Source organism: Xenopus tropicalis, chromosome 6 (assembly GCF_000004195.4).
Source record: "Xenopus tropicalis strain Nigerian chromosome 6, UCB_Xtro_10.0, whole genome shotgun sequence".
NCBI classification, from domain to species: domain Eukaryota; kingdom Metazoa; phylum Chordata; class Amphibia; order Anura; family Pipidae; genus Xenopus; species Xenopus tropicalis.
The window spans coordinates 151,223,053-151,248,999 of record NC_030682.2 but is presented as its reverse complement, the minus strand read 5'-3'; the positions used below and the strand labels follow the sequence as shown (position 1 = coordinate 151,248,999).

Genomic DNA, 25,947 nt, shown 5'->3' with positions numbered 1-25,947 from the left:
TGTACCTATCTAATGTATCTGCCAGTACCACTGATTCAGGGGGGGGGGATCCCACAACTTCCCAGCCCCCCTGTAACTCCCCTTCCTTGTACCTATCTAATGTATCTGCCAGTACCACTGATTCAGGGGGGGGGGGATCCCACAACTTCCCAGCCCCCCCCCTGTAACTCCCCTTCCTTGTACCTATCTAATGTATCTGCCAGTACCACTGATTCAGGGGGGGGGATCCCACAACTTCCCAGCTCCCCCTGTAACTCCCCTTCCTTGTACCTATCTAATGTATCTGCCAGTACCACTGATTCAGGGGGGGGGGGATCCCACAACTTCCCAGCCCCCCCCCCTGTAACTCCCCTTCCTTGTACCTATCTAATGTATCTGCCAGTACCACTGATTCGGGGGGGGGATCCCACAACTTCGAGGTTGAGTGTTGGGTCAAGAACCCACTCATTTCACAACCCCCCCCCCCATATTTAACCCTTACCGGCCTTCAGACTGGGCATAGAAACCACTAACTGCTCTTTGCTGCTGTACCAAGTTATGTGGTCATGTTGCTAGGGGCAATGAGCCTGGAAACGTGAAAACCAGGCATTACATTAGGTACTGGGAGGTACTAACCCATTGCTTACAGCCCAGGCCCAACGGTACCAAGACTTCTTTATCTGCCTGAGTGGAACCTCTGATTCCCTTGTTTCTTTATCTTAGAATCTCCGGCCCAAGAGCAGCCAAACTCAACGATGCCCGGGGCCCAGATCCGATGGACTCTCTTCTTCCTCACCTTCATGTCGCTGGCCGGGCCCTCCTTGGCCTTCTTTGGCTGGTTTACCCGTAAGGCATCACCGAGTCGCGGTTCCTCTGAACCCACTGCTCCTGCTGATCCCAAGTCTCTCCCCAGCGCACCTTTTGAAATGACCACGGCGGATGAAAAGTTCTTGGCAGAAGCAAAGCACCTAGAGCTCTCCCCCCTGGACAGCTGCCACTTCAAGGTGGGTCCCAGTACAGTATGGGGGTACAGCTTATTGTGTGCCCAGAACATTCCCTCTCTGTATATTTGTATTTATACATATGGGTAGGGGGTGCCATAGTGTTTCCCTTAGACAGTACAGTATGGGGGTACAGCTTATTGTGTGCCCAGAACATTCCCTCTCTGTATATTTGTATTTATACATATGGGTAGGGGGTGCCATAGTGTTTCCCTTAGACAGTACAGTATGGGGGTACAGCTTATTGTGTGCCCAGAACATTCCTTCTCTGTATATTTGTATTTATACATATGGGTAGGGGGTGCCATAGTGTTTCCCTTAGACAGTACAGTATGGGGGTACAGCTTATTGTGTGCCCAGAACATTCCTTCTCTGTATATTTGTATTTATACATATGGGTAGGGGGTGCCATAGTGTTTCCCTTAGACAGTACAGTATGGGGGTACAGCTTATTGTGTGCCCAGAACATTCCTTCTCTGTATATTTGTATTTATACATATGGGTAGGGGGTGCCATAGTGTTTCCCTTAGACAGTACAGTATGGGGGTACAGCTTATTGTGTGCCCAGAACATTCCTTCTCTGTATATTTGTATTTATACATATGGGTAGGAGGTGCCATAGTGTTTCCCTTAGACAGTACAGTATGGGGGTACAGCTTATTGTGTGCCCAGAACATTCCTTCTCTGTATATTTGTATTTATACATATGGGAGGGAGGTGCCATAGTGTTTGTCGGTTCTTGGTTAAGGGGTTTCATATACGTTTCTGATTGGCAGGTTGTGAGCCAGTTACAGGCCTCGTGCACTGACATGTCTGAAGAGGAGATAGCAAAACTGGGGGTTTCCCTGTTCAACTGCCAGGCCGAGGTGGAGGGGCGCCCCACTTTCCCCTGCACGGAAGACATGGTAAGTACAGCTGGTTTGGCATCTATCTGCCCCATACGTCTCAATCCTGCCCATATCGCCCTTCCATACGACACTTATCCCCTCATCCCCATTTGTTGCTTATATTTGGTAGAAATGTAATGTAATTCCTGTTGGGTTACTTACCCTTTGCTTTTGTAAAGCTGTTTCTGTCTTCAGAATTTGCCAGAAAGTCACTTTTATTTTAATAACTCTGCGCCCAGAGACACTGAAAATCATTTTCCCCCATCTAGTGATATATATTGTACTGGTTTAGGGGCACAGTTTGGGTGCTGGGCAAAACTAAAAGCTCTATATGGGCACCTATGGGTGGTGCTGGGTGGGACTATCCAACTGTATTTCAGTACATCAGGCAATCATACTGAGCTGCTTCAGTACCAGGGACAACTCCGGGCAGCAGCAGCAGCCACTATGGTTTCTATGGAGCATTCAGCACTATGGACAGCGCCAGGCAGCAGCAGCCACTGCTGTTTCCATGGAGCATTCAGCACTATGGACAGCGCCAGGCAGCAGCAGCCACTGCTGTTTCCATGGAGCATTCAGCACTATGGACAGCGCCAGGCAGCAGCAGCCACTGCTGTTTCCATGGAGCATTCAGTACCAGGGACAGCTCCGGGCGGCAGCAGCCACTGCTGGTTATACAGAGAGTTCAGCACTAGGGGCAGCTCCATCCAGTGAGTGCAATGCAGCTGTTGCCACGCTGTGGGGCAGGCCTTATCCCAGTGGCATGGGGGGGGCTAAGAATAAAGGCTAATAAGGACATTATTTGGGCAGAAAGCCCGTTTGCCCTCCTAAAAGCTAAACGTGCAGATCAGTTCAGTCTAATTTGGGGTTAAACATTTGCTGCTCTAGATATCTTTGACCAATGCCGGAACAAATGGCTGATACCCCAGTGTTTCCCTGTAACCTTGTTGGAACCCAAGGGGGTCAGTGACGACCAGCGCTCAGCCCCCCAATAGGGAAATTGACTGAAACCGTAACGGTTTCGCTGGTTGTTCCACTGATCATTGTGTTCTCTTTCCCTGGATAGACCTTGGCGGAATGTACCAAACCCATGGATCCGGACACCTGGAACGCCTATCACATCGTTAGCAACAGGGCCCGGTCGGTCTGCTATGCTACACGGCAGCTCCACTTCCGCCGGCGCACTGAACTTACTGTCAACACTCTGGTGTCTACCGCGATGAGCCAACTGGAAGCCATGAAACTGCTGAAGGTACCGGCTACGGGTTTGCCCAACTAGTTTGTTCTCTGGGATTGTCACGGCGCTGCCGTCCCTATAGATTTTCCTCTTTATTCTGCCTTTCAAACTTATACTCTGAAATGCCGGTCCGGTTTAACCAGTCATTGGCAACCAAAGAGCAGGTTTATCCCAAATGAATAGAATGTTCATATTGTACCTTGCAACCTAGAACCAGTATTGAAAAAGTTAAGGGCGGCACAATACATTTGCACCATTCAAAACTAGAAAGAATGAAAAATGACCAATGTTGGATGGAATTACACTGTAGGGACCTACAGCTCTTGTACTGAAGTTGCTACATTGTGGCCAAGTCATTGACTCTCAGAACCAGCATTTGGGTTGAGGCAGAGGAAGATAGTTGGGCCACAATAGTACAAGCTAGAACCCTATATTCTGCAGAAAGCTTTACCTGCCTGAGTAACAACCATAGAAGCTCCCTCTGTTTGTTTAAGATAGCAGCTGCTATTTTAGCTTGGTCCCCGGTAGCTTCCTGCTGCAGCTCTGGCTGCTGGTAGCTCAGATTACACAGATGGGAGGGGGAGCAAATTCTGATGGGAGGGGGAGAGGAGCAAACTGAGCCGGCTCTGCGTGCCCTGAAGGATTTTTCGGAGAGGAAGTCTGATACCTAAAAACATGTTTACATAAAAGGAGAGAAGAAATCCTGTTTCCTTTGATAGAGGACTCGGTGTACTCAGTGCAGCTGTGAGTGCTTATGGCTGTATTTACCTTTTATGATGAAGCTTACTGAGCAAACAGGGTTCACAAAATCACACCCTTTATGGGTTAGGGGGGGCCATGCATTTACTTCTGGGGGGATTGTGTAGATTAACACAATAGGCCCTCCCCCCCCCCCCTCAGATGTCCAGAAGTTTTCCCTTGAGTTCTTCAGAGTGATAAAGTGCAAATTTCTGGCTTTACAGGACGGACAAGAGGAGCTGAAGGAGCTGACGTCCGAGTCCCTGCAGAAGGTGGTGAGCAGTCAGAATGAACTCTTGGGCCAACAGGAGCTTCTGCAGAACAATCAGGAGAAGATGGAGAATTCCATCAATGGCAACTTGGAGATGTTGGCGGAGGAGAAAGCTCTGATTGCCAGCGGGCACCACCTGGTCGCTCAGCTCATTGAAGGCATCACAAAGAAGATGGGTAAGGGTAGACCTTCCAGATTCATGGGGGTCAATGTGCTTTAAAGGGGGGATACAGGTCATGTCCAATGCAATAGGCTCTTGGGTGGGATCCCAGAATGATGATTTGGTTTATCAACCATAAGCACCTTGGCAATCCCTGAGTGACTGTCTACATTAGTTCATCCAATAGCCATGCAGGGACTTCTGGGGGATTTTCAGTGCAACAATAGTGGTGGGGCTCATTGTGGGGCTCATTGTGGGGCTCATTGTGGGGCTCATTGTGGGGCTCATTGTGGGGCTCATTGTGGGGCTCATTGTGGGCTTTACAACTCCTTTGTGTAGAGAACGTGAGCAGCCAACTGGTGGAACAGGACACGGAGCTGCAGGAGGGGCACCGAGCCATCCTGGCCGACCTGACGGAGGTGCGCAGCCGATCCCAAGCGGTCTATAACAAAATCGGTGAGTTTGCCCTCCCCCAGTGAATAGTCTCTTTGAAATATTTTAATACCTGCAACTCTGGGTGTTAAAAGGTTAATAGTAAGTCTGCTGCACCCCCTTAATAACTTGGGGTTCCTTCTCCACCTCTAACCCACTTGCCCCCTTCCTTTAGGAATTTACTTTGGCTGTTGGCTACTGAGCATGCTCAGTTCTTCTCAACTTCTCAACTCCGTTATAGCAGCCAATGAACAGATGGCACTGCTGGTTTCGATAGAAACTCTGTTCTAGCTGTGCCCTCTGCTGGAGAAACATGTTTTTTCCACCTAACCTTCTGTCCTGAGCTCACGTATTAAAGTTCTGCCTGTGTAAGCCTGCGTTCCTCATTGCATGAATGTGCTTGTCTGGAAATGCAAACGTCACAGATGTCAGAGGGAAAATGGCCGCAGAGTGAAAGCTGCTGTATATACTGTATATTGTATGCGTAGGGTGATTATATAGAAGGGTAATGGTGCCTCCTGTCCCCCCTACGGCTGGCCCTGTTTTGTCGTGCCGTAAAAATGTACTTGGGTATATGGTGTTGGGATGTGGCTTGACTTGTTTCCCCATTCAATAGCAACGAGCACTTAGTGGAGGGCAGTGGTAGCCTCTGTGTGCGGGCAGTGGTAGCCTCTGTGTGCGGGCAGTGGTAGCCTCTGTGGCGGGCGTGTAGCCTGTGTGCGGGCAGTGGTAGCCTCTGTGTGCGGGCAGTGGTAGCCTCTGTGTGCGGGCAGTGGTAGCCTCTGTGTGCGGGCAGTGGTAGCCTCTGTGTGCGGGCAGTGGTAGCCTCTGTGTGCGGGCAGTGGTAGCCTCTGTGTGCGGGCAGTGGTAGCCTCTGTGTGCGGGCAGTGGTAGCCTCTGTGTGCGGGCAGTGGTAGCCTCTGTGTGCGGGCAGTGGTAGCCTCTGTGTGCGGGCAGTGGTAGCCTCTGTGTGCGGGCAGTGGTAGCCTCTGTGTGCGGGCAGTGGTAGCCTCTGTGTGCGGGCAGTGGTAGCCTCTGTGTGCGGGCAGTGGTAGCCTCTGTGTGCGGGCAGTGGTAGCCTCTGTGTGCGGGCAGTGGTAGCCTCTGTGTGCGGGCAGTGGTAGCCTCTGTGCACAATAGTAACCTGTCTCTCTGCAGAGTCGGACCTGGCCCTATTCCTGTCCTATCAGAACCAGACGTCCCAGTACTACGATGTCCTGATGGAGAAGCTGCACAGAATGAACCAGAGCCTGGGCACGGTGCTGTACGCCATGGAGCATATGCACAGGAGTGTGGAGCAGAGACTGGGGTACATCCAGGGATTCATTGGTTGGGCAGGTAATGTCATTTCCATGTCTGTCTCGCTGGCCCCTCTCTGCACCAAGCAGCCCCCCCCCCATAGACCCAGCACCCCCCCCCATAGACCCAGCACCCACCCTGCGCTCTGGGATCCCTTGCAAAACCTTTGAGTTAACTCTTAGTATGATGTAGAGTGATACTCTGAGGCAATTTGCAATTGGTCTTCATTTTTTATTTGTATTTAAGTTATTTCATTTTCAGTTCTGCTTTCCAGTTCGGAATTTCAGCCGTTATGTGGTTGCTAGGGTCCAAGTTACCTTAGCAACCAGGGAGTGGTTTGGATGAGACACTGGTATATGAATAGGAGAGGGCTGAATAGAAAGCTACAAAAAGTAACAACTGCAGAGTTGCAAGAAGGAAGAAGAACAAATAATGAAGACCAATTGAAAAGTTGTTTGAGTAGGCCATTCTGTAACATACTAAGTTAGTGTAAAGATGAACCGCCCATTTAAAGGGACAGTACGTCTGTTCAACATGAGTTGATATTAAATAACACATTCAACCCAATGTCTAAGAACTGTCTGTGGCCCCTGAACCGACCAACCAGAGTAAAGGCTGTAACTTTCCACATCCGTGTTCCAGGCATGAACCTGAGCGCCATATACACGTGTGTTCTGCACGGCGCCTATTTCCTCGTGCTGGCGCTGCTCATGACCTTCCTGCAGACCCGCGGCTTCTCCAGGGCCGTCCTGCTCCTCCTCGTGCTGCTCAATGCTCTCTCCGAGCTCAACCACCGCCTCTCCCTGGGCTTCCGCTCCCTCACTGTCCTGCTGGTGTGTGTGGTGATAGGTAAGTACCGGCCCAGGGCTTCTTGGTTCTGCCAGGGGGAGCGTCGGCACCTCCGCAGCTGACTCCACCCCCCAATAGGAATCTTATTCCTATTGGAATTACTCCGGTTTAGATGGGAGGGGGGGAGCGAGGTTAGATGGGAGAGGGGGAGCGAGGTTAGATGGGAGAGGGGGAGCGAGGTTAGATGGGAGAGGGGGTGGATTGAAGTTAGATGGGAGGGGGGGGAGCGAGGTTAGATGGGAGGGGGGGGAGCGAGGTTAGATGGGAGGGGGGGGAGCGAGGTTAGATGGGAGGGGGGGGAGCGAGGTTAGATGGGAGGGGGGGAGCGAGGTTAGATGGGAGGGGGGGGAGCGAGGTTAGATGGGAGGGGGGGGAGCGAGGTTAGATGGGAGAGGGGGTGGAGCGAGGTTAGATGGGAGAGGGGGTGGAGCGAGGTTAGTTGGGAGGGGGAGCGAATTCTGATGCCCTGAAGGATTTTTCAGGAGGGCTGATACAGAAGAACATGTTGACACAAAAGAAGACAAGAAATCCTGTTTTCTTCTGCTGGAGGCTTTAGCATTTTGGGGGAGGGCTAATGAGAAAGGGGGAGGTTATTTGGCCCCCTGATGGCAGGCTGTAAGAGGGGGTTAAAGATGTTCCTATGCAGATATGGGGGTGCAGTAATCTCCTCGCTGTTCCCCAATAGCAAACTGGATGTTGGTGAATTTCATTCGGGGCCTGGTGAAGTTCCGAAGTCGGAGGAAACACAAAGCTCTCCCCCCTCCTCACATCGGGGCAGTGAGCGAATCCTGCAAAGCCGGGGGCAAGGGCTACTGCTCCTCTACCCCAGAGAGGTATGTGCTAGGGCTACTGCTCCTCTACCCCAGAGAGGTACGTGCTAGGGCTACTGCTCCTCTACCCCAGAGAGGTACGCGCTGGGGCCACCTAATCCTTGGCTATGAGTCAGTCTGTGCGGTGCCAGTAGCTGTGAGGGGGTCTCACTGCCCATTGGGTGGCACAGGGGGCCCCACAGGAGCCGGTACCTGGGTTGGGGAATTATCTACTGTAACTTTACATGGAAATTCTACTTCTGTTTCAGCCTCTATGGTGTGAGGGAGGAGCCTCCGTACTACAACTTCCCATCATGCCCTGCTGGCTCTGCTTGTAGCACACACTGCAGGCAGCACCTTGCACTTGCCCTTTAATGCCCCTGGCTGATTTTGTCTATTTCCCATCTGCCTTTGCATTCATGGTGGGGAATGGTTATAATAGGCTTGTAATAATAACATAGGCTGATAATAGCCTGTCATTGGCTGATACTAGAATAGCCTATCATCATTGGCTGATACTAGAATAGCCTATCATCATTGGCTGATACAAGAATAGCCTATCATCATTGGCTGATACAAGAATAGCCTATCATCATTGGCTGATACTAGAATAGCCTATCATCATTGGCTTATACTAGAATAGCCTATCATCATTGGCTGATACTAGAATAGCCTATCAATCATCATTGGCTTATAGCATAACCTCATAATAGGCATATAATATTTTAGGCTTATGGGGGTGCATTTCTCTGCTCACAGGGCTTGTGATTTGACGCTGCTGAAGGAGGAGCTTAGGGAGCTGGAGGAGAAGGATTTGCACGGTGAGTGAGAGGAGAGCCCTGATTGGCTGTTCCTGCCTAATTTCTTGAATGGTGGGAACCCTGTCTGCCCCCTGAGCCTTCACGGGTAGCACCCCAATTTAATGTTTTCCAAGGGTAGCGCCAACACCACTTGCCTGTATGGGACCCCAATAATCCGTATCAATTCTGGGGATATAAATTGGGGGTTCTGCCGCACACGCTCAGTCCCTTCGTTACGTTGCAGACTCCTCCCTTCTGGAGAACGAATCTTTGCTGAAAGACGATTCCATCGTGGCTTCTTCTGCTCCCATGAACTGGAAGGCGCAGCAGAGTCTCATGAAGACCCCCAACCACTCCTCCCCGGCCATGAAACTACGGAGGCTCAGTGTGTCCAGATCCGTCAGAGGGAGTGAGACTCCGGCAAAGCAGGTGATGCCATGTAGGGGGCGCAATGGAGCAATGGAAGCCCCGGTCCAGCTGAACTATAATACTGGGGGCAGTGTAACAGGCGCCATTATGTTTGGGATTGAAGGTTTCCAGAGACTTTGGCCCTAGAGATCCCATACGGAGGAACCTACTAATTGGGCTCTGGGTGGTTTGAAAGGGTTAAATGTTAGGGGGGGTGCGCGGCAATTTTTAACCCTTCCCAATCCTAATTGGTGGGTTCGGGGGGTTCGGCCGAACACAAAAAAGTGGGTTTTGTGCATCCGTAGTTAAAAAAGTTCTGTGTATCCTCACTGTTCCCCCTGTGCTGAACTTGCTGCAGCCCTGCCTGGGGCAATTATTTAGGGCTAGTTACCCCTTGGGGCAGAATTTAGCAGTGTTATCCTTGTTGTGATGTTTGAGGGGGTGATGATGTCTTGATCATCAAATTGGGGCTGAAAATCCCCCCAAAAACCCCTCTGTTGGCCATTGAGTTCAGTTGTCCTGAGTGCAGTTATTTCCGTCAGCAGGGGGCGCTGGACAAAGTCCCCCAAAGGCACCTTGGCGCGGTGTTTGATGCCTTGTCCTCGTCCAAGAGTTACAGCCCCAACAGTTCCATGTGCAGCAATGCGTGAGTACCCCGACTTTTGTCTCATTGATAAACAATTAGGGGTTTGTTAGCCAACAGACATTAAAGGACAAGTAAACCCTACACTTTCCTACCATGTATATAAGTTGGGCACATCTCCCCCACCCAAACACCATCAGTACTGCCTATAGCCCCTCTGGTCACCAGCACCATCACATTTTCCTAAAACAAAAAGCAGCTTTCACTCTGCGGCCATTTTCCCTCTGACATCATCAGCGACCTTTACATCTGCAGACAAGCACGTTCATGCAATGCAGAGTGCAGGCTTACACAGGCAGAACTGTATTAAGTGAGCTCAGGGCAGGAGGTTAGGTGGAAAAACATGTTTCTCCAGCAGAGGGCACAGCTAGAGCAGAGTTTCTATGGAAACCAGCAGTGCCATCTATCCATTGGCTGCTAGGCTGGCAGGGGTGTTTAGTAACCTGAGTTGGGAAGAACTGAGCGTGCTCAGTAACCAACAGCCAAAGTACATTTTTTGTGAGGGGGGGTTATATTTCCTTTACTGTATATATGTACAATAGTATGTATAGTGGCAATGTTTCTTCTGTCTTGAGTCACCTTTCTGTAGCCGACTGATAGACAGACGCTTGTGCCCGACTGATAGACAGACGCTTGTGCCCGACTGATAGACAGACGCTTGTGCCCGACTGATAGACAGACGCTTGTGCCCGACTGATAGACAGACGCTTGTGCCCGACTGATAGACAGACGCTTGTGCCCGACTGATAGACAGACGCTTGTGCCCGACTGATAGACAGACGCTTGTGCCCGACTGATAGACAGACGCTTGTGCCCGACTGATAGACAGACGCTTGTGCCCGACTGATAGACAGACGCTTGTGCCCGACTGATAGACAGACGCTTGTGCCCGACTGATAGACAGACGCTTGTGCCCGACTGATAGACAGACGCTTGTGCCCGACTGATAGACAGACGCTTGTGCCCGACTGATAGACAGACGCTTGTGCCCGACTGATAGACAGACGCTTGTGCCCGACTGATAGACAGACGCTTGTGCCCGACTGATAGACAGACGCTTGTGCCCGACTGATAGACAGACGCTTGTGCCCGACTGATAGACAGACGCTTGTGCCCGACTGATAGACAGACGCTTGTGCCCGACTGATAGACAGACGCTTGTGCGACCCTCTCCTTTCTTCCCAATACAGGTCTGTCTCTTCCATGTCCCCTCGTCAGTTCTGCCAGGCCACCACAAAGGCTGGTCAGCCCTGCCGCAATAAGGCCAGTGGGGGCCACGAGTTCTGCCGTGTCCACGCCAATGGGCAAGCGTCCTACATTGCCTTGTGACTGTCCTGTTTTGATTGGATCATTCCATGCTACAAGATTCAATGGAGGCGCCAAACCATCTCCATTACAGATGTTGCATTTAAAGGGGAACATAACCAATCTAGAACCTAGATTAATTCTAGTGTAATTCTGTATATTTTTGTGGCTCTCATTGTGGGTAAATGACTGTCGCCCTTTGGACGCTTATTGGAACTTCCCGGATGGAAATGGCATCTCGTAGCAAAGATGGCGGCTTGTATGGATACAACTTGGCACTTGTGTAGAAGCCCCTCCCCCAATGCCCCGCCTACAGGTTTTTATATTCGACTTTGGAAACGGACGTATTTCCTGAACATTAACGGGACTGAGGGATTATGGAACCGGTCCCTTCACTGTTTGTGCCCAGTATTTGTTTTAACGTTATTTCCTGCAATCTGTCGCTTTTGTCTGTCATTACATAATGTCTATTTATAATAAATTTTTTAAAATAAGTGTTTCTGGACTCGGTCTGAGGGAAAGTGGAAATGAAGGGAATACGTTGGGTCACGTTCATAATTTCTGAGCTGCCCTCAGCCATGTGACTTGTGCTCTGATAAACTTCAGTTACCCCCCCCCTCCCCCAGCAGTCATTCAGCAGATCAACAGGCAGGTAATAAGATTACATCCCCCTGACACTTGCATTGCTAACAATGCTTCTATGCCCCACCTACTGGTAGAAATGGGAATTGCATTCCATAGTAAAAGTCAAAGTCTGGCTTGGGACTCCTCCAGTTACATGGGAGTAGGAGAAACAATAGGTTAGCTGAAAGCAGTTCTAATGTGTAGCGCTGGCTGAAAGCTCAGACTCAGGCACACTTTACTGCTGCGCTGCAAGTTGGAGTGATATCCCCCCCCCCCCCTCACCCCCAGCAGCCGATCAGCAGAACAATGGGAAGGGAGCAAGATAGCAGCTCCCAGTAGGTATCAGAATAGCACTCAATAGTAAGAAATCCAAGTCTGGCTTGGGACTCCTCCAGTTACATGGGAGTAGGAGAAACAATAGGTTAGCTGTAAGCAGTTCTAATGTGTAGCACTGGCTGAAAGCTCAGACTCAGGCACACTTTACTGCTGCGCTGCAAGTTGGAGTGATATCCCCCCTCCCCCTCAGCAGCCAATCAGCAGAACAATCTGAAGGGAGCGAGAGTACAGCCCCCTGACTCCTCTACTGAAGGATTCAGCTGCCTGACCCTCTAGTGCCTCAATGTTTCTATCCTTTGGTTTGGGCTAACAGCACTGCCAGCAGGGCTACTGCTCAGTATTTTAATGACTGGGGAAACTGACAAAACTGCCCATACTGACTCCCACTGACTTAACGCAGACTTCCCATGGGTAACAAATCGCCCCAATGTGCCATCTGCTGGTGACAAATCTTCAGAAAACACCTTTGCATTGGTGTCAATGGGAATCTCTGGCTAAAATCCCTAAAACATATGAATTGTGGAATTGCATGAAAATGGCTACGCCATTCATAGGTTTTGCCACCCATAATTCACACTGACTCCAAAGAAAGGGTATTTTTGACAGATGTGGGTCATAAATCTCCCACTGTGCCAGAACCCATGATGGCAATGGCAGATGGGGGGCGCTGTAACTGTACTTGCTGTGCCAGGCAGCTTCAGTTTCCAATAGGAAGTAACATGGGTAACTTCAGGGCAGGCAGCGAGTAAACAGACTCAGGGCAACAGACAAGGTCAGGGCAGGCAAACGGGAATCCAGATAAAAGGGGCAAGCCCAAGAAGTCAGAATAAGCAGACGCAAGGGAGGAACTCGAGGCTTGGCCAAAGCAGGGGAGCTAATGAGCCACCCCAGGTTGTTGGAGGAGACAGGTTTAAATTGCCCATTCATTGGGCTATTGCCTGCAGCTGGTTTGTAGGCAGTTACAGGGAACACTGACAGAGGAAAAAGTAATGATATCCGCCAGGCTCAAACCACACTGTGGCTCAAGTAGCAGGTCCCTGGTTCAGGTTGTTCCTGACATAAATAACGGCACAGTGAACAATAACTTTAGATCCTAAATACAGTGAGAGGCAGAGGGTAGTGACACCACAAATGCATTAGATACAGTGATAAGCAGTGGCAACTTTAGCCCCAAATACATTACACAGTGAGAGGCAATGGTTCCTGGCACCCAAGATCCCCACTTACCCTTCCAAAAGTCAGGTTACCTAAAGCCTGGAGATGGTTTTAACATTGTATAGGCTAAAATGAACTCTGGAATCAGTAGCATTGTTACAAATGCTCCTATGCCCCATCTAGTGGTGGATATGAGAATAGTTGGCTGGTACCAAGGGAAAAGGATCAGGCACTGTTGACTGTTACCCCAATGTTTCTATATATCTGTAACCTTGTTATGGGCTAAGGGGGCCCAGCCTGAAGGCCAGTTAGGGGGGGATTGCATTTGGGGTGAGTGCATACTTATGCTCGGGGAACACTACTACTTGTTTGCCCAAGTCAATATGTTATTAAGCTCTTGGTTAAACAGAAATGAGTAAATACTCCTGAAACTCCCAGCATCCTCTCTCTGACCCCCGGCAGTCCGACAGCCTCAGACACGAGCAGAAAACAACAGAATATTCTCCAAAAACAAGTCTCTTTAATACACTTTCAATTCAAGGCTGTAGATTTCAAGTCGTATCATTTCCTAGTGGGGAGTGAGGGATAATATTGATTTTGTCTCTATATATTGGGCCGTTGGGTTGTAAGAAGCCGGATTCACAGCCAAATGCCGACTGTCAGCTCTTGGGAGTCACTGTCTGAACAAAACAAATATAAATAAGTCCGTACAACCCAAACCTTCATGCACAAGTTCTGTCTCCTCTGCTGCCCTGTAACCCTCTCCATTACCCGTATAGTCAGCGCTCTCTAGCGAGACACACAGCTGGGTTCAACCTGGCCGGGTCTCTCAGCCAATAGCAATAGGACTTCTGGTTCCGAGAGTCCGACCTGGCCACAGTCTAGTTAAGGCCAGAGAATGGAGAGATATTTTTGCCCCCCTCCTATTTCCAGAAGACCACGTTCCAGAGCTGCAGCCAGCAGGGGTAGACGAAGAACGCAATGAAGGGGAAGAGCAAAGAGCCATAGAGGTAATGGTCCAACATGCCCCCGGCGATGGCCTGAAGGAAGAGCTGCCAGCACTCCAGCAAGCTTACGGGGTACTCGATCAGCTCCCGGTACAGGAAGATGCTGCCGAGGAGAGTGGTTGCCGGGGTGATCAGGACCAGGAGGAGCGCATACAGGGCCCTAGGGAGAGAAGAAAGGGTTAACACCATGCAGTGTGGGTGGGTCATAGCCAAGACCTGTTTATTCTTAGTGAGTTTCCATACAAACACTGAAACTACTGAAATAATATTGTGTAGAACCAAGAACCTTCCTCTATGGAACATAATCTCATTACATTGGGGCCCCCCAGTCGGATATTAGGGACACACCGACTCCCCGATTTGGCCACGATTTGCCCTTTTTGGCAGGATTTGGATTTGGCTCAATCATAAAAGGGTTTGCTCAGCTTTGCGTTTACTTTTAGTAGGATGTAGACACTGCTATTCTGAGACAGTTTGCAATTGGTCTCCATTTTGTATTATTGTTTTTGAGTTATTCTTCTTATTTAGCAGCTTTCCAGTTTTGGCCCAAATTACCCTAGCAACCATGCGGTGATTTAAATGAAAGGCTGGAATGCACATAGGGGAGGGGCTGAATAGAAAGATAAGGAATAAAAAGTAACAATAACAATAAAACTGGAGCCTCACAGAAAATAATACAATAACCATAAAAAATAAATAATGAAGACCAATTGCAAAGTTGCTAGAAATAGAACAATAATTATTAATTGCCGGGCGGGACTGTGACAGATCAGAGACCACACAAGACCAACAGCGGCACCGTTACACAGTGGATCGGAGCAGAGGATTTCTACTCACCTTGGCCCAGTAGGTTGCACAATGGCCGCCACAGGGACGATAGTGACCGCCAGCAGGAATCCCAGGGAGAAGTTAATGAGGGAGATGCAGCCCAGAAGGACAGCGAGGTACAGTAAGGAGATCAGCTTGAGAGTCATCCAGCCCTGGTCCGACCCGGCGCCGCTCAGAACTCTGTAACGGCAAAGCATCAAATGGCTACTGCACTGCTTATACCCCTAGCAGCCTGAGGGGCAACACCTTACGGGGTAACAACGAAGCACAAGGGGGCAGCCTGAGGGGCAACACCTTACGGGGTAACAACGAAGCACAAGGGGGCAGCCTGAGGGGCAACACCTTACGGGGTAATAATGAAGCACAAGGGGGCAGCCTGAGGGGCAACACCTTACGGGGTAATAATGAAGCACAAGGGGGCAGCCTGAGGGGCAACACCTTACGGGGTAATAATGAAGCACAAGGGGGCAGCCTGAGGGGCAACACCGAAGCACAAGGGGCATCAGAACCTCGTGTTTGGGCTCTACATCCCTGAATGGGGGGGGATTTATCGTTAACTTGCTTTGTTGGAAGGTTTAAGCTTCCTATGGAAGCTCAGAATAGTAGAGGAATAGAATAGTCACTGACAGCCTGTCCTTGGCACATGTTCAAAGGGAAGTTAATCCCCTCATTGGTTTCTATTTCACCCAGTTTCAAGGGGAAATTAATCCCCTCATTGCTTTCTATTTCACCCAGTTTCAAGGGGAAATTAATCCCCTCATTGCTTTCTATTTCACCCAGTTTCAAGGGGAAGTTAACCCCCTCACTGTTTTCCATTTCACCCAGGTTCAAGGGGAAGTTAATCCCCTCATTGCTTTCTATTTCACCCAGTTTCAAGGGGAAATTAACCCCCTCATTGCTTTCTATTTCACCCAGTTTCAAGGGGAAATGAATCCCCCCATTGCTTTCTATTTCACCCAGTTTCAAGGGGAAATGAATCCCCCCATTGCTTTCTATTTCACCCAGTTTCAAGGGGAAATGAATCCCCCCATGGAAATTAACGTTCCGCTTAAACTTGAATTTTGAGTTTTAACAATTCAGGCATTATCGTGCCATTTTATAATTACAGCAGCGATCGAGTTTAATTCGAATGTATACATGTTGAGTTTATACGACTTTCAAGGCCAAAAGGCAACGAATTTTATTAAGTCAGGCCTATAGTGTTGGTGCTAGCCTCTGTGGCTACTAGCAGCTAAGGCTAACGTGCCCAGGTCACTACATGTGTGCATTAGTGGTCAGTAGCTGTGCCAATCATGGGTGCTGCCAGCCCGCTGCCACTGCCTACCTGCCCACAAGGGCCCCTCAAGCTGGCGCAGCTGTGGCTCAGTACCTGTGTGTGTTGTGGGGCAGTGCAAGTCCTGCCACGTAGATGGCGATAGCGGTGAGAACAACGGCCTCGGATTCAGAGACAGGGAAGTGGTCAGTGGCCATCTCCTGGCTCATTACTGGCAGGTAGTACAGACTCAGGCCGGTAGCGTGGCAGATCACAATGGGGGTCGCGAGGGACAGGATTCCGGGTCTTGGATCCTACAGGAAGAAACAGATAGATGTATATATATATTACTGTGCTGGGGGGTCAAAGTGGTTGTTTCTCGTAGCCCTTTTGCCTCCTCTGATCCCTTACAGACCCAACGGTACCTGCTCTGTATCCATGACTCCGTCCTCAGCCGTCCCATCCGAGCGCCTCAGCTTAATCCACAGGTCCAGGGAGTAATTACATCGTTAAGGAGAAAGCAGGGAGCAAATAATTCAAAAACAATATAAAATAAATAAGGAAGACCAATTGCAAAGCTGCTTAGAATTGGTCATTCTGCAACAGGGGTGGGCAGACTTGGAAATGCGGAAGTGCGGCGTGAATGCGTATGTACGTGACTTCCGCATCCCCGGCTTCATCGAGGCCCACCAGAAATCCACGGGTGGACCGTGATCGACGTATTGGCCACCCCTATTCTACTACATACCCAAAAGATGAACTGCCCCTTTAAAGTTTACTTTTGTTCAGCTTTAATAGAAAACCTTCCACTTTCTGCTGGCTGTGTAGGAGAACTTACAGTCCCTCCCACTGTAGGAAGGCAGCCAATCAGCAGCTAGGCAGACCGAAGAGGAAACCGCAGTTTATCTTTCTGTATGTAGGTAGCACTATGACTGGCTACCCATATCCAACTGTGCTCCAGGGGGACAGTACAGCCCCCGGGGTTTGGGGAAAGGATATCCTGAGGATCAAAATGAGGATGAAGAAGCCGATGGCCGGCATGTAAATCCCGATGGAGACAAAGCGGGACAGGCACGGCAGCAGGTAGAAGAAGTACGACTGGTGCAGGCGCTCCGAGAGGTTGTTCAGCTTCCGGAACATTCCTTCCAGGGTCCTATAGAAGAGAAAAAATGATGGTGTCAGCAAGTTAAACAGCACATTTAAGTAATGAACAGGGGACGCAAACCTAAAACATAAAAAGCTGGGGAGCAACACAAGAATAAAAAAAGGTACCTGGGGCTGCCAAATAAGGGCTGTGATTGGTTATTTGAAGCCCCTATTTGGACTGGCAGCCTACAGGAGGCTCTGTTTGGTCTTAATGCCTCCAAAAATTCAAAAATAAGTACCACCAGTTGGCGACCATTGCACTAGCATATTGCGAGGGAGTCAGAATTCTAAACAGTCACCAAAGATGCCCAAGTTGGGGCTGGAAGTTTCCACATCACTATGGAGACGTTTCCAGAAATGTATCCACAGGATTTACACATGATATGATGTATGTATGTAAGTATGTATGTATGCAAGTATGTATGTATGCAAGTATGTATGTATGCAAGTATGTATGTATGTATGTATGTGTGTATGTATGTATGTATGTAAGTATGTATGTATGCAAGTATGTATGTTATGTAAGTATGTATGTATGTATGTATGTGTGTATAAGCCAGGGCTGGAACTAGGGGTTGGCAGAAGAGGCAGCTGCCTAGGGCGCAACGATTAGGGGGCGCCAGGCAGGAGCCTCTCCTGCCTACCCATAGTCCTCCTTCTTTGTCATTGCCCTGCCGCTTGTCATTAGCGGTGGGGGCAATGACCCATAGAATTGCACACACCCCCCACGAACTGTGTATGCGCACCAAAGCACCATAAGAACACGCTGCTCTATGACAATGAAGGAGGACTAGGGGTAGGCAGGAGAGGCTCCTGCCTGGCACCCCCTAATCGTTACGGGGGGGGCATGGTTGCCTAGAGTGCCCGCCCCTGGTTTAAGCCACTAAAAGTCACCTGGGTTGTGAGGAGATACTGAGAACAACTAGATTGTGAGGTGTACGAAGCTTGAAAACTGTGGTACACCCCCCATTCTAGTCATTCTCAGTAACTCCTCAAACCGCCAGTGAGGATCAAGGTGACAGTGGGGGAAGATGGCCACTTACTTTCCCACTGTGTTCATGTCATATTTGTACTGGCGGAAGCTGTTGATGCCCCGCAGGGTGATGGCTTCGATGTGGTAGCGCAGGAAGAGGCCGTGGTCCCCTTGGGGTCTCCCAGAGCCCTGTTTCAGCATCATGATCAGCATTGTCTGGAGGCTGTGCAGGTACCCGGGGAAGGTGTCGAAGTCAGTTCTCTGAAGCTGAATGTAATAGAGAGAGATCAGGGCTGAGCCAGGCAATACAGGAGCACAAGGAAGTGCAACAGGAAAGGCAATGGGAGCGGCCTGACCTTGCCCTGAATGGTGCAGAGCAGCGTGTTCTTCTGGCAGAAGGCGTAGAACAGGTTGACCAAGTCAAGGTTGGGTAGTTGCCCATTTAAACCTTCCACCACCAAATCGAAGCTGGTGATCACGTCGCTGCTCATCTCCAGGGAAACGGCGGCCTGAATGGCTCCGGCCCGACCCAACATCACCGACGACTTTATCTCTGCAAGGACATGAGTGTGAGGGAGATCGGCAAGGCATGTAATACTCTAATAATTATCTACTCTATTAATGAGGTAGGAGCTGGGCTGCGTCAGAGCATTAATCAAGCACCTTCCACCTACAGGAAGGCAGCGCAGGCCAAACCGCTATGTGCGAGTACCAATAACTGGTTAACTCCATTATTGAAGAGACCTGCGCAATTGGTCTACATTTGTTGTTATTTGTGTTTTTTGAATTATTGACTTTGTGTTCAGCGGCTCTCCAGTTTGGAATTTCAGCAGCTATCTGGTTGCTAGGGTCCAATTTAACCTAAAAACCAGACCGTGGTATGAAAGAGGCATGGGCAATATGAATAGGGGAGGGGCTGAATAGAAAGATAAGGAATAAAAAGTAACAATAACAATAAAACTGGAGCCTCACAGAGCAATAGGGTTTGGCTGCCGGGGTCAGTAACCCCTATTTGAAAGCTGCAAATGAAGGCAATTAATTAAAAAAACTGGAAAAAAAATAACACCAATTGAAAAGTTGCTAAGAATAGACCATTCTACAACATAGTAAAAGGAAAAGTTTACCTTTAACTCTAGTAATAAGTAGAATAATAAAGGTCCCCATACACCTACGGGTGGGCGATATCGGGGAGTGTGTAGGATATTTCGATCTTTTGGCCCTCGGGCCAAACAATCAAATTATATTGGCGGCAATGGGCCAGTTGGTTCGGACGCCGCATCAATGAGCCGATGTGGTCCCCGATCCGACTGAATTTTCTAATTTCCAATTTCAGGCCAGATATCGGTCGGGCAGGCCCCTCGTTTCTGCCCCTACACGGGCCGATAAGCTGCCGAATCAGTCCCAATTGGCCCGTGTATGGGGACCTTAAATCTCCTACCCACAGCCTGAAGGTGTACAGGGCCCCGTGACGAGCAAACACTGATATCCACCAAGGTGCCCCGGGGCACGGAGGCATCACATACCTGTCACATTCACATCATGGTAGCCCTCCAGCCAGGCCTCCATCCCAATCAGATCGTGTTCGTTCACCAGGAAGATGATGTCCTTAGCCCAGTAGATCTGCCCTTTGAGCACAAAATTAGAAATGAATGGCTACGTTTGGCTCCACATACAGTGCCAGCCGCGGCACCCAAGGGGGGAAGGGTGCATGAAGGGAGACTGGACCCGTGCGCAGGAACATGGTTACCAGGAGGGCCAGTACCATAGATTGCAGGCAGCGCATTTGGATCTCTCACCTCTGAAGTACGATGCCAGCGCCAAGAGAAGCCCGACGGCCTGGTTATTGTTCTGCCCTTCGCTACAAGGAACACTCAGTACCAAGGACTCTGTACTGGCAGCACGCGGAGCTCTCAGTATCCCATACACGTTGGTGCCTTTCACCATCTGTCAGGGAGAGGTAAAAGGAGGGAGAATGATTATTAGCTCTATAGCAGGGATACTCAAACTATGGCCCCAAGGTACGGTAATTTACCTGCTCCCCGCTACATTCTCACCCCTGGCAGTGGGAAGCAGGAGGGGGAGCTGGGAGGATACAGCAGGGAGGGAGAGGACGCAGGGGGAAGCTAGGAGGGGGGAGCTGGGAGGGCGGAGTGGGGAGGGAGAGGACACAGCAGGGAGGGAGAGGACACAGTGGGAAGCAGGAGGGGGGAGCTGGGAGGGCGGAGTGGGGAGGGAGAGGACACAGCAGGGAGGGAGAGGACACAGTGGGGAGCAGGAGGGTGAGCTGGGAGGGCGGAGTGGGGAGGGAGAGGACACAGCAGGGAGGGAGAGGACACAGTGGGGAGCAGGAGGGTGAGCTGGGAGGGCGGAGTGGGGAGGAAGAGGACACAGCAGGGAGGGAGAGGACACAGTGGGGAGCAGGAGGGGGGAGCTGGGAGGGCGGAGTGGGGAGGGAGAGGACACAGCAGGGAGGGAGAGGACACAGCAGGGAGGGAGAGGACACAGTGGGGAGCAGGAGGGTGAGCTGGGAGGACAGAGCGAGTAGTGGGAGGACGCAGCGGGGAGCAGGGAGAGAGGACGCAGTGGGGAGCAGGGAGAGAGGACGCAGTGGGGAGCAGGAGGGTGAGCTGGAAGGACAGAGTGAGTAGTGGGAGGACACAGCGCGGAGCAGGAGGGTGAGCTGGGAGGACACAGCGGGGAGCATTGAGAGAGAGGACACAGGGGGGAGCAGGGAGAGAGAGGACTCAGCGGGGAGCAGGGAGAGAGAGGACGCAGGGGGGAGCAGGGAGAGAGAGAGGACGCAGCGGGGAGCAGGGAGAGAGAGAGGACGCAGCGGGGAGCAGGGAGAGAGAGAGGACGCAGCGGGGAACAGGGAGAGAGAGAGGACACAGCGGGGAGCAGGGAGAGAGAGAGGACGCAGCGGGGAACAGGGAGAGAGAGAGAGGACGCAGCGGGGAGCAGGGAGAGAGAGAGAGAGGACGCAGCGGGGAGCAGGGAGAGAGAGAGGACGCAGCGGGAGCAGGGAGAGAGAGAGGACATAGCGGGGGAGCAGGGGAGAGAGAGAGAGGACGCAGCGGGGAGCAGGGAGAGAGAGAGAGAGGACGCAGCGGGGAGCAGGGAGAGAGAGGACGCAGGGGGGAGCAGGGAGAGAGAGAGGACGCAGCGGGGAGCAGGGAGAGAGAGAGGACGCAGCGAGGAGCAGGGAGAGAGAGAGGACCGCAGCGGGGAGCAGGGAGAGAGAGGATGCAGGGGGGAGCAGCGGAGAGAGAGGACGCAGCGGGGAGCAGGGAGAGAGAGGACGCAGCGGGGAGCAGGGAGAGAGAGAGGACGCAGCGGGGAGCAGGGAGAGAGAGAGGACGCAGCGGGGAGCAGGGAGAGAGAGAGGACGCAGGGGGGAGCAGGGAGAGAGAGGACGCAGCGGGGAGCAGGGAGAGAGAGAGGACGCAGCGGGGAGCAGGGAGAGAGAGAGGACGCAGCGGGGAGCAGGGAGAGAGAGGACGCAGCGGGGAGCAGGGAGAGAGAGAGGACGCAGCGGGGAGCAGGGAGAGAGAGGAGCGCAGCGGGGAGCAGGGAGAGAGAGAGAGGACGCAGCGGGGAGCAGGAGGGTGAGCTGGGAGGACGCAGCGGGGAGCAGGGAGAGAGAGGACGCAGCGGGGAGCAGGGAGAGAGAGAGGACGCAGCGGGGACCAGGGAGAGAGAGGACGCAGCGGGGAGCAGGGAGAGAGAGAGGACGCAGCGGGGAGCAGGAGGGTGAGCTGGGAGGACGCAGCGGGGAGGGAGAGGACACAGCAGGGAGCAGGGAGTGGGAGGATGCAAGAATGGGTTGTAGTTTGACCCCGCAGCAGGGAGTCGGGGTCCGGCCACCCAACAGTCTGAGGGACCATGAACTGACCCCGTTTGAGGACCCCTGCTCTATAGTAATGGGGGTACTACACAAGTTCCAACCTATAACACTGGAATGTTCCATCATCCCCTCCCACATCCTGATTGGATAAACCTGTAATGATCTGCCTCCCTATTCTTCATCATGGAGACTAGGTGAGTGGCGTATCCCCGAATGCCCAGCATGCAAGGCGGCTACGTGGCACAGCCGGAGATGGCACGGAAGCGGTTACCCAAAGAAACGGCCCTAACAGCACAGATCACCGCTTACGTACAAATCGTTCCGTCGTCTCATCAGGAAAGGGCAGCGTTCGGACAAAGCTCTGAGAATACACCTCCAAGCCCAGCCCCCGCATGGTCCTCTCCAGCCAGGCCACCGGCGACCCCCTGCGCAAGCGAAAATCCTTAGTGTCATGATAAATTCCAATCACGGTATTTGCATTAGATATGAGCCTGTGGTGTTATACAGGAAAGGGATTGGCCGCCTTTGAGTTAACTGTTAGTAGGATGTAGAGAGTAATATTCTGAGGAAATTTGCAATTGGTCTTCACTTTTTATTATTTGTAGTTTTTTAATTATTTCAATAATTGTTCAGCAGCTCCCCCGTTTGGAGTTATAACAGCTATCTGGTTGCTAGGATCCAAATGACCTTAGCAACCAGGGATTTGGTTGAATAAGAGACCGGTATATGAATAGGGGAGGGGCTGATTAGAAAAAAAAAAGTATAAAAAGTAACAATAACAATAAAACTGGAGCCTCACAGAGCAATAGGGTTTGGCTGCCGGGGTCAGTGACCCCCATTTGAAAGATGAAGAGTTTGAACAAGGGAAATAATTCAAAAACTATATAGAATAAATAATGAAGACCAAATGAAAAGTTGCTTAGAACTGGCCATTCTATAATATAATATGAACCACCTGATATAATACCTGGTATTTCTGACTTCAGTCCCTAAATTGTTAGCTCTCTGGCCAAGGTCACTCACCCAGCCGACTTTTTGTGCGCTGCAAACTCCCGGGCGTAGGACAGACCCCTCTCCCCAGACACAAACTGCTCCTCTACCATAGTAGATCCCATGGAATTCTCCGAGATATACGAGCGCAGAGTGAAGGGCTGGAACGCCAGGCCCAGGAACCACATCGTGCCGACCAGGTAACTGATAATACTGCGGGGGACACAGGGAAGGAAGGGGTTAAACCTGGCAGGTAAGTCAGGTAAGTTATAGATCTCATTTGAAGGGGAAATTGTGTGAAAAACAATATTGTTATCTATTTATAGAGGGAATGGGCTTTAAAATGTAGCATTTTGGGCTCATTTATTGCCCCATTAGCCCCGCCCATCTGTTCCACTTCCTGCTGCCTCCTTTCCCAGGCTGTGCAGGGGGGCGGCGGCACTGTAGGATAGGGACCAATCAGCAGCTAGGCTGACCTGATAGGGAACTGAATCCTGTCTGTGCTTGTGTGAGTGCAGGGCTGTGATTGGCTCTCCCCCATCTACTGTGCTTCTGGCAGGGACCGTTAGGACACGCCCACCCCTCATTTGAAACCCAGACAGGGACCTGAGAGGATCTATAGGGAGCTCCAAGACCCGAGTGAAACCAGCACTGGATATTATTAATAAATACCTACAGGGTTAGGGGGGTTTCATTTATCCTATTTGTCTCCTTTAAAACTCCCAAAATATTTGAATGTTTTGAGTCTGACAATTGCTAAAAACATATATATATAACCTATTTTGGACAGGAAGTCACATGCACAGAGAGGAACAATCACAAAACAGGTATAAAGAAACCTAGGCAACCAATCAGAGCTTTGCTTTCATTCGTCCTGCATAGAGCTCATTGCTGTCTGCCTGCAATTGGTTAATAATCTGGGGGTTATATTGATACCAGCACTGGATATATCTGCCCTTATTCCAGGGGTGGGCAAACTACGGCCCCCGGGCCACATTCGACCCGTTGGTCTTTTCAATCCGGCCCGCCGACTCCGCAAGTCTCATCATACGAGACTTGGTGTCTGGGGACTGACGAGGGGAAACGGCGTAACGCCGGCCTGTCTGTCAAATTTTAAAAGTCAATGTGGCCCCTGAGCCAAAAAGTTTGCCCACCCCTGCCTTATTCCCACACAGCCTTACGTACAATCATGGGCAGCCAATATGGCCAATGCCGGACTCACCCCCGGTGGCTCTGCCCTAAGGATATAACAGAATATAATGTCTCTGGGATAAGGAGAAATGAATCCTACACAGGGGCCACAGCTCATGGCGCCAGTTTGGGGGCCCCAATAATGAATGATGAATAAAGTCTGAAGATAGTCGGGGCCCCCAAAGCGGAGCATGAACGGAAAGCACTGATTGGTCGCATTTCCAGCCGCCTCCCATATCTTGCCGCTCACCAGAGTGGGGTGTTCAGTTGGGTAACGACGCGGGACAGGGCCTGGCGCCGGTTCGGATCAGAGAGGAGCCCCATTTTGTAGCGTCGCTCCTCCCCCTGCGGAGAATTAAAGAGACAGACACGGTGAGCATTTTATATAATAATAATAATAATAATAATAACACATTGTCCTGTCTGCCTCCATGATGTCACTATGTGCATGAGTTTGTGTATGTATATATATATATATATTAGTGGGGGCTCCACAGGAAGAATAGAACAAAACAGTATAATATGGAATAAAATCAATTAAATTCTAGAAAAATCCACAGTGGGCCCTTATGGAGCCCATTTCTCCCCCCCCCCTGCTACATTATTAACATTTGCAAGGCCGGAAAGAAACAGATAAAGCAGCCGCACCCCATTCCCTCCCCAGACCCCTGCACCTACCCTGCCTGTCACCTCACACCGGGAACGTCCACTTCCTGTCAGTGGATAAGCGCCGCCCTCTCCCTGTGACGTCGCGCTACCTAGCGTCAAGCAGGCCGGGAAGCGGAAGAACTAGAGGGGGATGCGTTCTGGAGCGAAACGCATGGGTTCCGGACCGGAAGTGACGGAACGCGGTAGAGCGCTGAGAGTCATTGGTTGTGCAGTAACCGTAGAACTTCACGCTGATTGGCTGCGCATGAGGCGCAACAACATGAAGGAAACTGACAGGGCTGAAGAAAAATGCCGACATATATATTTATATTTTTATCTTTTTTTTTTCCTGTTAGTAATGTTGGCATGAGGCATCATTATTATTGGGCGGGCCGGTAACCCCAATGCTCCCAACATTTTGAAAATGGAAAGAGGGACAGAAATAAATGCTGTGGGCAGGGTGGTGATTTTTTTGTCCACGCCCATTTTTGCGACCACGCCCCCTAAATACCACTCCCATTTGGCAGGTTGTTTAAAGCTTAAACACATTTCTGGGGGGTTTGGGGGTCTTGTTTTATGTGTTATGACAGTTTCTCTGAAAAAGGTGAAGTTGCCCTTTAATCTGTGAGTCTCAGTTCCCCCAAGAGACCTGTTTACTTTTACTATTAGTTACAACTGTATCTCAGTGCAGGGGGGGATTTTTACCTTTCTGGTCTCTGCCAAAAGCTACTTATTTAATTAAATGTGAGAAACACTGTATCTAAGTGCAGGTGACACTCGTTAATATTTCTGGTCTCTCTGCCAAAAGCTACTTATTTAATTAAATGTGAGAAACACTGTATCTAAGTGCAGGTGTCACTTGTTAAGATTTCTGGGCTCTGCCAAAAGCTACTTATTTGATTAAATGTGAGAAACACTGTATCTAAGTGCAGGTGTCGCTCGTTAAGATTTCTGGTCTCTGCCAAAAGCTACTTATTTAATTAAATGTGAGAAACACTGTATCTAAGTGCAGGTGTTGCTCGTTAAGATTTCTGGTCTCTCTGCCAAAAGCTACTTATTTGATTAAATGTGAGAAACACTGTATCTAAGTGCAGGTGTTGCTCGTTAAGATTTCTGGTCTCTCTGCCAAAAGCTA

General features: G+C 50.5%; 2 protein-coding genes across 3 annotated transcripts; one reads left to right on the top strand and one right to left on the bottom strand.

Moving 5' to 3' along the window:
- The first annotated feature begins 701 nt into the window (after nt 1–701).
- On the top strand, nt 702–11,315 carry LOC100491633 (protein brambleberry-like). Of its 2 annotated transcripts, none has more exons than XM_012965134.3 (12): nt 702–983; nt 1,757–1,885; nt 2,934–3,119; nt 4,067–4,289; nt 4,613–4,729; nt 5,864–6,043; nt 6,647–6,853; nt 7,539–7,686; nt 8,422–8,483; nt 8,707–8,891; nt 9,416–9,516; nt 10,704–11,315. In XM_012965134.3, exons 1-12 carry the CDS (start codon nt 735–737, stop codon nt 10,840–10,842), a joined length of 1,926 nt encoding a protein of 641 aa, XP_012820588.1. In that variant the 5' UTR covers nt 702–734; the 3' UTR covers nt 10,843–11,315. The 2 variants fall into 2 exon arrangements, with proteins under 2 accessions (XP_012820588.1, XP_017950681.1); XM_018095192.2 differs by having other exon boundaries at nt 9,413–9,516.
- A 2,118-nt stretch (nt 11,316–13,433) lies between these two features.
- Nucleotides 13,434–24,869, bottom strand: gpaa1 (glycosylphosphatidylinositol anchor attachment 1). The gene is given in 13 exon segments (NM_001015809.1): nt 13,434–14,100; nt 14,778–14,948; nt 16,138–16,334; nt 16,446–16,517; nt 17,020–17,173; nt 18,210–18,406; nt 18,496–18,692; nt 19,663–19,764; nt 19,936–20,083; nt 22,297–22,408; nt 23,007–23,186; nt 24,415–24,509; nt 24,843–24,869. Coding segments are annotated over 12 exon segments (1,848 nt in total). The 5' UTR covers nt 24,489–24,509; nt 24,843–24,869; the 3' UTR covers nt 13,434–13,856.
- Nucleotides 24,870–25,947: the final 1,078 nt, after the last annotated feature.

Bases quoted from the DNA above. Each gene is read 5' to 3' on its own strand.
- LOC100491633 (XM_018095192.2), top strand. From the start codon at position 735: ATGCCCGGGGCCCAGATCCGATGGACTCTCTTCTTCCTCACCTTCATG. The intron at 1,886-2,933 runs GTAAGTACAGCT...TTCCCTGGATAG, and splicing joins TCCCCTGCACGGAAGACATG to ACCTTGGCGGAATGTACCAA. The intron at 7,687-8,421 runs GTATGTGCTAGG...CTCTGCTCACAG, and splicing joins TGCTCCTCTACCCCAGAGAG to GGCTTGTGATTTGACGCTGC.